We start from the raw sequence: 14827 nt of genomic DNA on the forward strand, positions 1-14827 counted from the left end.
CGAAGAACCAAGAGAAAACATTACGGTCTACAGCCGCGAGAGGTTACAGGAGCACTGAGCAGCATAGAGCGCCCTCTCGCGGCTGTAGACCATAATGTTTTCTCTTGGTTCATTTCTCTTGGTTCATGTCAAATTAATTTTGATAAATAAGTCGCACCTGACTGTAAGTCGCAGGGCCAGCCAAACTATGAAAAAAAATTGACTTATAGTCTGGAAAATACAGTACCTTAGTTTTGGGGTTACTGTTCAATATGAGCTTGATACAATTGAGAATGAGGAGTTGTCGTCATAGCACAGAGCCCCTCCCCTCAATATCACAGTCTCAGGAGTTTAAAAGCCACAAGTCTTTAGAAAGTTACGAGGCTTTCTGCTGTGGCTGGGTCCATCTACAAGCCTCCAGGGGATGAAAACTGCGTTACTACTCGCCAAAGTAAGTTTATTCACACACGTTTTAGCGTGTTGTAATTACACATTGCATTTAGCAGACACTTCTTGACCAAATTGACAATTGTGTATTGTGCTTGGTGTGAGCTTGTTCCTGTAACGTCCCCTTTCTTTCGCCTTATCTTTCTGCATTGCTTTACTTAATTCATTTCTTTCTCGTATTCGTAGATTCATCTCCGTTCCGCCGACATAATAAATGCACAAAAATTAAAGACCTCTGGAATGTTTAGTCGCGCCTGTGAAGTTCTGAAGGCGTTGCCCCTGGCAACCGATAACGTGTCCTACCATCATGGCCGACCAGCTAAGACCCCTCCCAAATCAACCCAAATCGGCACGTGACTCCTCGCTCTCAATAGGAAAAAGCAAAAAATATACAAAGCTAGGTTTCCTACATTTTGGTGAAATAATAAAGGCAAAAAAAAGGCAAAAACTAATTCAATGTAGAGGGTTGTTTGTTAAAAGAGGCTAAGTAGGGCTGTGAAAAATATTCAATGCGATTTTTTTGTGCATCTTGTCTGTAAAGCTGCTCCTGTGATATGTAGTAAATCGCCAGCACATGCTTTCAGATGGAGTGACATTTCGCTAAGAAAAGCTGGGATTGAAGTCCAAAACCTGACTTGAAATAGCCTTACAATCTAAAGCGGTTCCATGAATGACATTTAAGTACAATCTAAAGCGGTTCCATGAATGGCATTTAAGTACATGCTATCTCACCAATTTGACCCAGGTTCAGTAAATTAAGGTAATTTGATATGTGCGTTTATTCTCGAGGAGCTCTTTATGTCGATCATAGATCAAATCAATCCACCGTGGCACACAGTGAATAGGTTTAACACATTTGAGATGTTCTCCTCAGTGAATAATTGACATATCACAGGTAAATTCTACATGTGTAAATGTTCGAAAGTCATTCAAATATATTAATTTTGCTGTCTGGAGGGGGCGAGGTTTATGCAAGTAAACAAGCATTGCTGAGTACATTTGTACTAAAGAGTCAGGGCTGGGGGGTTTAGACTGCAAATGAGTAGTTATTCACTTACCCTTTGGTTTTCTTTATGCAATATGGAGGAAAAAATAGATTTTGTTTGATACGGTTGCATTGTCAAGTAATAGATATTACTGTTTTTGATTGTCTGTTTGGATATTTAAGCAATGTCACATGAGGCACTGACTCCATGTCAAACGATTAGAATTCTCATATAACTTCTGAAAAATATCATTCATATTAATAAGGATCAAATGACTGGCTCCAGCTTTGAGAATTAAAACCAACCTGTTTGTTTCTCAGTGTCTTCTTGTTTGACTCTGAATGTTTCTTCCATCTTCACATCTTCACTCTCCTCTTTAATAAAAGCCATCTTTCAGTAGATCTCAGTTGCTTCAGTAGAAATTTCCTGTGTTTGGACACTTTGTCCTGATTAAGATGGGAAGAATTAACAGAAACTTTTTAATAAAATCCTAATCAGCTCCGTTGTTCAGTCTTCTGTGCATTAGTGAAAGAGTCAAGTCACAGAAAGTTAATAGCTTCAAATGAGCTGCTTAGACAGAAATTCTCAACACTAGCGTTACAAATGTTTACAATAAACGTATTCAGAATATGGGGAGCATAATGAGATGCATCTTTCCTCTTGGATGCGCTTTGCTCTAGTCATGACCCCGCTCGTGAACAAATCGATGTTTTGAACCGGTTCTTTTTTGAGCCAGTTCGCCAAATTGGACGAATTGATCGAAACAGTCTTGAGTAAGACTTGATCCACACTTTACTAAAGTTACGTTACTCTTTTTCACACATGCCTGACAGTTCTTCCGACTTTAAATCAATATGCCAGCATATATATTAGTCCTGTAACTCCAACGGCACTGAAACATGGCGAGCGATGCTGTGAGCGCGAGTGAATCGAAGACTCGAATGAGGGGCGAATTTGGACAATAGAAATTAACTGTCCGAAAGAATCGGTTCGCTGAAAATAATCGGACTCCCCCTCACTACTTTGCGCACACACGAGCAAAAAAATAAAAACTTTCTCCAATGTTAGATAAAGCATTACACTACTATATTCAATCATATTTGAGTATGTTTACGTAACTAGTAAAACCTAAGTATTTGGCTTAACAGTTCGTATTGATTTACAACCTTTCAACGCTTAAAACCACAAACCTTTCTCTTTTTTTGGCGACTCTGGTGGGACAAACCTTTCTTAAGCTGTATCACAAAAGCAGGAGCGCGGGGCAGCCTTATGACGTCACGTCTCCACACCAAAATAAAAGTCATTCTCACACGGTGCTGTCCAAAATCACAAAAATGAATAAAAGTTAACATGCAAAAAGGTGTCCAGTGATGTGCTAAAATAACTACCAATAAGGAGCGAGTTGATCATCAAATATGTGCTTTTCCATTTAAAAGACAAAGCACTCGTGTTTGATTAATGGGAACAATTTATATACCAGGGCACCAAAACGTTTTTTTTTTTTCAGTTACACTTATAAAGTTATTGTGTCACAGCAAAAACTGTATTTAATTTACGTGCAACTGTTTTTAAATAAATACACAATTTTATTGTGGTCAGAAAAAAATATATTAATATTGCAAGCTTAATTAAAAGTTGACTTACTTCGTTTGACTTTGTAAATTAAGTCATGGAAATTAAAAGCAATTTTAAAGAAAAAGTGTCTAACGTTGTTTCATACAGACATATATCTAAACATCTGTCTTTTCACATTGCTTGAAAGGGTTGACACGACACATTATAAATTTAATTTATTGATTTGAATAGATCCTAAACATACTGGGCCCAACATCAAAAACTGAAGAAAGGGTTCGTTTTTTAATTGACATATTAAGTTTATTAATAATATACAACAGAGACAAATGGAAAGCCCAATGATCATGAAAATCACACACACACACACACACACACACACACACAAATAAGCAAAATTTAGCAGTCCCAGTCACAGTCCTGTCAGACCCATGTCACTATCAAGCTTACCACTGTCTTTTTGTCATGCAGTATCATTAAGATGTAGAAAAGAAAGAGGCAGGAGAAGATTGACACCTTTTTCAAGATAAATCCTGTAAATGAAGTTGAAAGCTGAAATTTGAAAAATTTTGGCATTAAACAACAGTAGCCTATTCCCATTAGATATTGTTTGCATTTATTTCATGATATTACTTTTCAATATTCACTGAGGTTTGCTAGTGCCACAGCTGTAACTGTTTGTCCCTATTCATATACCACTGCCCATTAGTACCACTTTAGGAGAGGAAGTTGCTGGAGGCATCAGTTTCAGAGAGAGCACAGGAAGGTTCACAGGTGAGCAATGAAATGAATGTTAGTTTCTGAAAGAGGTCTATGAAGGATAAGAGGCCATGTGTGTGTGTGTGTGTTTGTGTCATGGGTGGTGCTTATTCCATCCCATGTGCACACGTGTGTCTGGTGTGTTTTCATTTCAAATGTTTTGATTAGGGTGTATGTGAGGATGTGGCCAGGAGTGTGGAAGACAGAGATGAAGTGGGAGGAAAAGGCAGACACGAAGCAGACAGACGAGAAGCATGAAGCCCTGCATTTTGTACCCCTCTGTCACTGTATTCATCATTTTTATTGTTTATAAACAAACCACATCCATCCCCCGCACTTTTGAAAAGCTTGCTACGCCCCTGTATGGAAAACATAGGAACAATGGAATACAGTTTTTATTTAGGTTACACCAAGCGCAAAACAGCGGTATTTGGAGAAGCGCTCAGACATCCAAAATATCGTCCCATACGAGCTTCCTGCAGCGGAGTGGCACAGAGACCTGAACTATACCTCCACGCACACATATGGACATTGTGAATTATCTTGTTTTTGGAGTAAGTTACTACACAATTAAGGAGTTTAAAACCCAAAAGTCTTTGGAAAGTTACGAGGCTTTCTGCTGTGGCTGGGTGCAGGACACTACAAGCCTCCAGGTGATGAAAACAGCGTTTTTACCATCCAAAGTAAGTTTGTTCAGATGCGTTTTAGAGTGTTGTAATTACACATTGCATTTAGCAGATACTTCTTGACCAAAATGACAAAGTAACTTAAATAACTGCGACTGTTTCGTAAACACTAGATTGTAACGAGATGTTCAATGGACACAAACGTTTCCAACATGTTTTGATGTAGGCTAAAGCTGTGTATGTTTAGTTATAATTTGATTTTAGCCCAATGACACATATTGTACCAGGTTTTTGTGCTGGGGGCTGCAAAGTGGACAAACCAGTTCTTGGTTGGCTAGGGTAGTTAAATGTGTGATTGCAAGATGTAAATGTCCTGGTTAGATTAAAGCCATTAACAGCGTGAATGCAAGCTGACTTCCATCGTAATCAAGATAATTCACAATGTCCATATGTGTTCATGGAGGTAAATGGTCCAGGTCTCTGTGCCGCTGCAGGGAGCTCGTATGTGTCAATATTTTGGATGCCTAAGAGCTTCTCCAAATACCGCTATTTTGCGCTTGGTGTGAGCTTGTGTTCCTGTAAGGCCCCCTTTCTTTCGCCTTATCTTTCTGCATTGCTTTACTTTCTTCTTTTTCTTTCTCGTATTCGTAGATCCGTCTCTGTTCCGACACCATAATAAATGCGCAAAAATTAAAGAGCTCTGGAATGTTTAGTCGCACCTCTGTTAAGTTTTGAAGGTGCTGCCCCTGGCAACCGATAACGTGTCCTACCATCATGGCCGACCAGCTAAGACCCCTCCCAAATCAATCAACCCAAATCGGCACGTGACTCCTCACTCTCAATACACAGAATGTACACATTCTACATTATGTAAACATATATACGCATAAAAATATGCTACGGTGAAACAGAGTGTACATGAATGGATGTAGGATACAGAAATGTCATGGATGTGAATAGGATGGTATCCAGTGGTAACAGGTAGATTATTGTATTAAATTCAGTGTGCATGTATAGTCCAGTGTTGAACTGTTAAAGTTAAAGTGCAGTGTGTGGCATACCATATTGTGGGAGTATGCTGTAGGGCAGGGTTATTCAAATCTTGCCCAGGAAGGCCAATGCACTGCAGACTATGAGGGCTTTTACACTGGGCTTGTTTGCTGCGGTCCGAGCGCGATTGTTCCCGGCACTGCCCGCAGCAATGATCTGCTTTCACACTCAATCGTTGTATCAAACCCAGGTGTGTTTGCAGTCACCTCACGTCATCGCAAATGCACATGGAAAACGCCTGGAGAACACAACTAGACTGAGCATAATTGTAGTTTTTTGTTATTTTGGTGTTATTATGCACAGCATAATAATTCATTTAAATTATTTAATTTTAATTAATTTAATTTAGACTTTTAGGAGTGTGTGGAATCAACCTAGCCTCTCTCGTGTGTTGAGGAAACAATGATATCGACAGTGTTACGCATGCGCGGGATACTTTACTTCCTGAACAAGTGCGCACCGGAGTCCGTGTTGCTTGCACATTCACGGGAACCGCGCCAAAGTTTGGGGGCAACCGAACTCAGAGCACCTTCTCGAGGTAGTCTCGGGTTCGGTACACCAGTGCGCACCAGGGTCCAATGACAGCGTTCATGTTAGCGATTTTTCATGCAAACCGTGCCCCGTTCCGCACTAAACTGCCAGTGGGAAAACCCCCTTTAGCTCTAACCCCAATCAAAAACACCCGAGCCTGTTAATCACTGTCTTTGGGATCATAAGAAAATAACAGGTAGGTGGGTTTGAGCTAAACTCTGCAGGGGAAGTCATGGCCTAACGGTTAGCGAAAGGTTGTGAGTTCGAGTCTCGGGCCGGCAGGAATTGTAGGTGGGGGGAGTGCATGTACAGCTCTCTCTCCACCTTCAATACCACGACTTAGGTGCCCTTGAGCAAGGCATCGAACCCCCAACTGCTCCCCGGGCGCCGCAGCATAAATGGCTGCCCACTGCTCCAGGTGTGTGTTCACAGTGTGTGTTCACTGCTCCAGGTGTGTGCACTTCGGATGGGTTAAATGCAGAGCACGAATTCTGAGTATAGTCACCATACTTGGCTGGATGTCACGTCACTTTCACTTTTTCACTTTCACTTTCAGTGCACTGGCCTTCCAGGGCAAGATATGAATAACCCTGCTGTAGTGTGTATTAGTTCTGTATTAGTTATGTTGTTCTATGATAGTGTTTTAATTCATACAGCAATGATTAAATAGAGTTTCTGTCATGATCCTGGCCTTTTCCTTCTTTTTTCATCCCTTACCTCCCTCTGCTGGTTGTTTTAGTCCTACTCTCACTCTTACCCCTCATTACCGTAAGCTGAATTCCATTCTCTCATCATCACACCTGTTCTCTATCTGTCTACTTTGCCTTCGCTATATCTAGCTCTCTTTTTGTGTCTGTGTTGTCGGATTATTGTTTAACCTAGATGCAACGGAGCTGAGTGTAACCGTTACTTCACTGTATTGTCCTGTCTAGTCTAGTCCTGCTCTGTCTAATCAGTGTTTCTTGTAAAGCCTCAGTTTAGCAGTTGTGTTTACCTCTTCTGTGCTGTACCCAGCGGTCTTCGTAGAGGTTTGCAGAGTACTTTGCTTCTCACCTGTGCCTCTGGTTCTCTCCATTCAAGAGCCGCCCGGATCTCCAGCTGAAACCCTGAGTTAACCCTTTGAAGAAGCGGTCAAGGACCCTGAATTACTTTAGTGAATCTTTCAGTTCTGTTTGTCAGCCGTGCGGCACATCCTCTTTTTCTCATTAAACAAGACTGTACCTGCTTTCATCTCTGGACCCCTCTCTCTCATTACAGAATAATTAGACCAACGAGGAATGGATCAGGCTGGGAGTCACCCTTTCCAGACCGCTGTAGAGATGCAAGGAGCGTTGCTGGGAAGGCACGATGAGGAACTCGCCACAGCTCGCCGTATGGTGGACTCGTTATCCATTCAAGTGACAGAACTTACGCAGCATCTCCATTCACTTCAGAGGAACGATTCCCAGTCCGTCCTCCAGGATTCACCCGAGCCGCCGTTCGCCAGAGGTTTTGGTGGCCCTCCCTTGAGCGAGACATCTGCCGCTTTATTGTGTCTTGTCCAGTCCGTGCCCAGACGAAGGTCAGTAATAGACCCCTGCTGGGTATCTAAGACCCTTGCCAGTGCCATCTCGCCTCTGGGTGCAGATCGCCCTTGATTTCATCACTGGTCTCCCTCCCTCCAGAGGTAACCACGTTATCCATTATAGATCGCTTTTCCAAGGCCGCCCACTTTATTCCCCTCCCTAAGCTCCCCTGCGCCAGGGAGACCGCTCAGACAGTCGTAGGACACGTTTTTAGGATCCATGGTCTCCCGGAGAACGTAGTGTCTGACAGAGGGCCACAATTCTCCTCCCCCTTTTGGAAGGAGTTTTGCATACCTGTCAACCTTGAAGAAATTTTATGAGTACTACAACCCCCCTGTATCCAACCCCAACCCCCCCCTTAGTAGTCCATAAATGTTATACAATTACTGCAGTCACTCCAAACATTTTTTACAGGAGGCATAGCCCATGGAAACCTCTTCCAACAGAAAATCTTGTCAGAAATAAAAGTAAACTGAGGACATTATTTGTAAATAAATAAATTAAAACATTATATAAATTTGCAAAACCAGCAGTTACCTAAATAGCCAAAAAAGTTAGCAATTAAAAAAAAAAAATAATTTTCGATGTATAGTGTTTAAAGATGTATCAGTACAACTGTTAGACTGGAAAGACCAGTGACGATCAGGAATAGTCTGGTTGACAACCTGGAACAGGCTGGTGGCAGCTGGAGAGATAGATGACAGCTCGGAAAGACGGCAACCGGGGCAGCGCGGGTCAGCAACCCTAACTGCACCTCCTGTGAAGGAGGACCCAAAGAAGCTACGGAACAAACATATGAGATATACCCCCAGAGGGGGTGGAGAATGAGCACCCCAGCCAGACAGACACAAGTGTAACGAACAACATCAATGAACAAACATTGACGAGAAAAGAGTGTTTTTGTGGAAAGATCTGCAAAAAAGAGAGAGGCCTGAAGATCCATCTAACAAAAATGAAATGTAAGGAGAGACTACAACCATCACAATGCTCAGGACTAGTGCCTGGTGAGACAGAGGAAGAGCAGTGGTGCCGTCAGTCCCTCCAAGCAGGCCATCGGAGAAGAGAAGGATAAAGTGGCCTCAAGCCTCTAAAACATCAGAGTGGCAGAAGTTCGACGAGGATGTGGATGCAGTGCTAGAAATAACGGCCAAAGGGGATGTGGAGAGGAGATTGAGATGAGATTGGGATGAGACAGCAAGGTGCATGGACTAGATGGGAGCAAGTTGTGGAGAGGAAGATCTCGTGGTCTGACCTGTGGAGGGCAGAACCACACCGCATCAAGTTCCTGGTCCAGGCGGTCTATGATGTTCTTCCCATCCCATCTAACCTGCACTGCTGGGGCTTGGCCGAATCACCAACATGCCCCCTCTGTCAGAAGAACAAGGGGACCCTTGAGCACGTTGTGACGAGTCAGCTGCCTCCTCCCTGATTGTCACCGGCACCCCGTCCTAAATCGCAGCAATTCACCAGGCTCCCGACTGGAGTGGGTGTGTGAGAGGAGTGATGGGGCACACCTGAAGGAAATTGAGCCTCATCACAGCTGCTGTTTAAAAGCCCAACGCGCCTGTCCTCGGGAGATCGGTTTCATCCCTGTGCATGCACACTGGTGTCCTCGTGGGTCCAGGAAGGGTTTTATTTTCTGTTAATAAAAGCCTCTCTGAGGCCTGACGCCACGCCCACTGTGTCTGTCTTGTGCTCCTCCAGCACAGATGCAGCGGAGAAAGCCTCTAGGTGGCTCTGGATTAAGAGAGCGGAACCGTGGTTGAGCTGCCAGGGCACAAGCTGAGGCTTGATCAACCTAAAATTTAAAAATAAAAATAAAATATTATATATATATATATATATATATATATATATATATATATATATATATATATATATATATATATATATATAAGAGATGGGTACCGAAACCCGGTATTAAAATGGCCCCGGGGCTAAATTAAGAAAGACTGTAGTATCAGTAAGATCTGACGGTACCGGTTCTGCTTTCGGTACTGGAGGGGGAAAAATTTATGTACTATGTATTTTTGCTTATTAATGTTATCGTGCACATTTTATCTCACGAAACATTTCTAATGTGCGATCATATTAAGACGTTTGTCTGTGAGATCTGCGAGATCTCTCATGCGTCACACACACACACACCACAACGAGCCCGGCGCATGCACAGATATGAAAACTCCCGCTTAATAAAGAGTGACGATGGCGAAGAGATTTGCTTTATAATGTTATTGTGCACATTTTATCTTAGCAAACATTTCTAAATTGCGATATTATTAAGACGTTTGTCTGTGAGATCTGCGAGATCTCTCATGCGCAGAGGCTGTCAGTCACACACACACACCAAGAACAAGCGCGGCGCACACGCAGGGGCCGTTCACATATCACGTAGTTTGCGCGCTCAAGATCGTTATTTCAAATGTAGGCGTGCGGTATGCGCGCTCATAATGGAAGTGAAGCGACGCACACGCGGTGTGACGAACTCGTTTTTTCCAGGCGCGTCCGCACCGCATCGAGTTAAAAACATCTCAACTTTTCAGAATGCCGTAAGCGCACCACTGGTCATGTAACTTCCTCACCTTTTCTGTAACAACGTTAAAAAGCTCAGCCAAGATGAAGGAACAGCTGATAGCTGTATGTGGATTTTTTAAATTAATTTAGTAGCAGTGCTACTGCAAGCAGTTTTTAGTGCTGCAAATCCATTTATCCATTGCTGAAATTTCTGCGTCTTCGTGGAGAAAGCAGGTCATGGTTGCTTAGCAACGGCAGACTCCTCAGGAGCGCAAGTGCCCGAAGGCTTTGGGGGAAAAAAATCTGAAAGTGGCGTGTCTAGAGTTTTCCACAAGTTTTTAGACGCGATATGCAAACGGCCCCTTACAGTACAAAAACTGCTTAATACAAAGAGTGACGATGGCGGAGAGAGCAAAACGTTCCAAAGTGTGGTTATACTTCACTAGAGTTGATGCAGACAACGCTCGTTGTCACAAGTGCAACAACATTTTTGCACGTAAGGGCGGAAACACAAGCAGTCTGTCAAAGCATCTTTGAAAAGTACATTATGTGCAGACAGAGAAATGCAAAGTTTTCGACTGCCTAACACAATTTCAAAGTACCGATAAGAATACCGTTAAAGTACCGGACCGTTAAGCAGTATCAGTAAGAGTAGTAATACCGTTAAAACCTTAACGATACCTGTCCCTAATATATATATATATATATATATATATATATAATAAAAAGGTTGCAAAATGTGCTGTGCATTTAAGTTAGCCAAATAAATGTTTACATTTACATACTGATTTTTCCTTATTTGGAATAATAGCTGGAGTTTACGTACTGTTATGCGTGTACTGCGCTCGTTCTTGTTGTGTGAGTGTGTGTGTGTGTGTGTGTGACTGACAGACAGCCTCCGCGGCGCGCATGCGAGTTCTTGCAGATCTCACAGACAAACGTCTTAATAATATCGCAAATTAGAAATGTTTGGTGAGATAAAATGTGCACGATAACATTAAGCAAATCTCTTCGCCATCGTCACTCTTTATTATTAAGCAGGAGTTAACGTACAGTTAATGCATGTGCGTGTGCTTGTTGTGGTGTGTGTGTGTGTGTGACTGACAGACAGCCTCCGCGGCGTGCATGAGAGTTCACGCAGATCTCACGGACAAACGTTTTAATATGATCGCACATTAGAAATGTTTGGCGAGATTAAATGTGCACGACAACATTATTAAGCAAAAATACATAGTAACGTTACATTATTTTTTCCCCTCCAGTACCGAAAGCAGAACCGATACCGTCAGATCTTACTGATACTACGGTCTTTCATAATTTAGTCCCGGGGTCACGTTGGAGATCAGCCTACTACTGCTGTGCTGAGCACTGGTTTGCGTGACTCTGCGGTGTACGTCATCACGAAAGTAGCCAATGGTGTTCAGCTCTTTCTGATGGCTGTGCGCCGTCAGTGACAAATGTTGTTATGTATATTATTATTATAATATATATTATTATATCGAAAATGTGTTTAATAATCATATCACCGTTATTGAAAAAAAAATATTGCGATATATATTGATATTGAATTATTGTCCAGCCCTACATAAAAGACGACTAAATGTTGAGAAAGCCCAGAAAGGGCAGAAATAGAAGAAACACCCCGAAAGGGTTGACCAGTATTTGCAAATACAGCCCAGAAAGGGTAAAAGCTTAAAGTTATGAATACAGCCCAGAAAGGGTAAAAGCTTAATGTTATGAATACAGCCCAGAAAGGGTAAAAGCTTAATGCTATGAATACAGCCCAGAAAGGGTAAAAGCTTAATGCTATGAATACAGCCCAGAAAGGGTAAAAGCTTAATGTTATGAATACAGCCCAGAAAGGGCAAAATGTTACTGTTAAATAGCCCAGAAAGGGCAAAAGGTTACTGTTAAATACAGCCCAGAAAGGGCAAAAGGTTACTGTAAAATACAGCCCAGAAAGGGTTAAATGTGCACATAAGAAATAAAGAGTGAAGATAATAGTAACAGGCCTATAACAAGGCGAAAGAAACCGCTAAGTAGAGTTATATTAAAAAGGCTAAGCTATGGCAGCAAAAGCTAAAGAAAAATCCAGAAATATTTTTATGCAAGCATATACATGAGGCGATTCTCATGTATTAGGATGGCAAAACCTAGCCTTACAGGCAGAGACATCCGTCCAGGTGACAGACTGAGGAGAATTACTACTTTGGCTTCCCTCCAAGGAGGGGCTGCAGTTAGGAAACTTCACGGAAAGTGAAGTGGGTCTAGCAGTTTTGCGATGGATGCAAGAACTAGCAAAAAATGAAAGAGGTACAATACAATTGCAGTGCAAAACTCCAGAGGCAGAAAATATAATCCAAACTATTAGCAAAAAAAGATAAATAGGAAAGGAAAAATAGAGATTTATGACATGTGCAGTAAAGCGTTAAAAAGAGAAAAAGGACACTTGCGAGACATGGAAAGTTAAAAGATACCAAATTGGTTTTAACGATTTCGAACAAGTGGAAGAAATCCGATTGACGATGCCAATAATTGAAGATTAGGAACGAGATTGTTATTACCATTGCTCATCGAAACACCTTTATTCCAGAATAATACGAGCTACAAATAGGCAGAATAAGACTGCTTATTAGAGACAGTTTAATCGAAAGAATTGTAATACTAAATGGAAATAAACTAATGATAAGTGGCTCTGGAACAGCTGGGGCAATTTTCAACAAATAAGGTAAACAGCCATTACAGGATATTGAAAGTATGAGAGCCCAGCTCGGACCGCAACACATAGCGACAGTGAGAATAACTTCTGGCTGTCCACAGTGGAATTATGTAGCGCATACAATAATGACTGATTGCAGAGTCCAATTCTGTAGTGCAGAACGCTCCAGGTTAGAGGCCAGAACAATAACAATGGCATTAATAAAAGAAACACTAAGCAGGCAAGAAAATGAAATACATATGACTTTAATGGGAACGGGACAATTTGAACACCCAGTTAATTCGGTATTAGAAGGCATACTATTGGGAATTACAGATATGTCACAGGAAGGTCAATTGACCATAAATTTATTAATGACTAACATAAATCAGGATGAAATGGAAAAAATTCTTGAGAAAAGGGAGGACAACAACCAGCCAGGATCCTCTCAGCCATCGGGAATGTTCCTGCAGGGGACAGAAAAAAACAACAGCGTGAGGCAGAGTCTGAAGATGCATCCGAGGTAGAAACGAGGTAGAATATTAACACGACATTGGGACCAGAAGATTGTTAATGATAGAAGTTTAACTTACGGACAGATGAGATCAGCAAGCCGCTCCCCATCTGCCCAGAGAGTCGCTCGGACAGAAGGATGGTCTAACGGGAAAACAAACATTATTTCAAGAAGAATACGAATATAATAGAAAAATTGTTAAAGAACTGGAAAAAGTAGTTCATTCAATAAAATCAGAAATTAAAAATCTGAAAAAAGAAATAGAAATATTAAAATGTACAGAAGTAATAGGACTGGAGGACAGAATTAAGTACAGGTCCTTCTCAAAAAATTAGCATATTGTGATAAAGTTCATTATTTTCCATAATGTAATGATAAAAATTAAACTTTCATATATTTTAGATTCATTGCACACCAACTGAAATACTTCAGGTCTTTTATTGTTTTAATACTGATGATTTTGGCAGCTCATGAAAACCCAAAATTCCTATCTCAAAAAATTTGCATATCATGAAAAGGTTCTCTAAACGAGCTATTAACCTAATCATCTGAATCAACTAATTAACTCTAAGCACCTGCAAAAGATTCCTGAGGCTTTTAAAAACTCCACGCCTGGTTCATTACTCAAAACCGCAATCATGGGTAAGACTGCCGACCTGACTGCTGTCCAGAAGGCCATCATTGACACCCTCAAGCAAGAGGGTAAAACACAGAAATAAATTTCTGAACGAATAGGCTGTTCCCAGAGTGCTGCATCAAGGCACCTCAGTAGGAAGTCTGTGGGAAGGAAAAAGTGTGGCAAAAAACGCTGCACAACGAGGACCGGACCCTGAGGAAGATTGTGGAGAAGGGCCGATTCCAGACCTTGGGGGACCTGCGGAAGCAGTGGACTGAGTCTGGAGTAGAAACATCCAGAGCCACCGTGCACAGGCGTGTGCAGGAAATGGGCTACAGAGAAGCAGCACTGGACTGTTGCTGTGGTCCAAAGTACTTTTTTCGGATGAAAGCAAATTTTGCATGTCATTCAGAAATCAAAGTGCCAGAGTCTGGAGGAAGACTGGGCAGAAAGGAAATGCCAAAATGCCTGAAGTCCAGTGTCAAGTACCCACAGTCAGTGTTGGTCTTGGGTGCCATGTCAGTTGCTGGTGTTGGTCCACTGTGTTTTATCAAGGGCAGGGTCAATGCAGCTAGCTATCAGGAGATTTTGGAGCTTCATGCTTCCATCTGCTGAAAAGCTTTATGGAGATGATTTCATTTTTCAGCACGACCTGGCACCTGCTCAGAGTGCCAAAACCACTGGTAAATGGTTTACTGACCATGGTATTACTGTGCTCAATTGGCCTGCCAACTCTCCTGACCTGAACCCCATAGAGAATCTGTGGGATATTGTGAAGAGATAGTTGAGAGACGCAAGACCCAACACTCTGGATGAGCTTAAGGCCGCTATCGAAGCATCCTGGGCCTCCATAACACCTCAGCAGTGCCACAGGCTGATTGCCTCCATGCCACGCCGCATCGAAGCAGTCATTTCTGCAAAAGGATTCCCAACCAAGTATTGAGTGCATAACTGAACATAATTATTTGAA

The 14827-nt window shown here is 41.9% G+C and overlaps 2 protein-coding genes across 8 annotated transcripts in view; both read right to left on the reverse strand.

The window, feature by feature from the left end:
- The window catches only part of LOC127969271 (gastrula zinc finger protein XlCGF57.1-like), a 44813-nt gene that overhangs the window by 6184 nt on the left and 23802 nt on the right, over positions 1–14827 (reverse strand). The window lies entirely within an intron of this gene.
- LOC127969347 (gastrula zinc finger protein XlCGF8.2DB-like) overlaps positions 1–14827 on the reverse strand; it is a 45564-nt gene that overhangs the window by 6036 nt on the left and 24701 nt on the right. For 2 of the 7 annotated variants that reach the window (XM_052571276.1, XM_052571267.1), the window contains exon 1: positions 1718–1849. The exons of 2 other annotated variants lie outside the window; for them this stretch is intronic. Coding sequence is in view for 3 of the 5 variants with exons in the window: in XM_052571230.1 (XP_052427190.1) it covers positions 1718–1802 (85 nt within the window). In the remaining 2 variants the exon portion in view is untranslated. Of the gene's footprint in view, positions 1–1717; positions 1859–2602; positions 2713–14827 lie in introns of those variants that run through there. 3 more of the 7 variants (XM_052571230.1, XM_052571245.1, XM_052571235.1) reach the window with 3 other exon arrangements.

The sequence above is a fragment of the Carassius gibelio genome, chromosome A4, assembly GCF_023724105.1.
Source record: "Carassius gibelio isolate Cgi1373 ecotype wild population from Czech Republic chromosome A4, carGib1.2-hapl.c, whole genome shotgun sequence".
In the NCBI taxonomy this organism is placed as follows: domain Eukaryota; kingdom Metazoa; phylum Chordata; class Actinopteri; order Cypriniformes; family Cyprinidae; genus Carassius; species Carassius gibelio.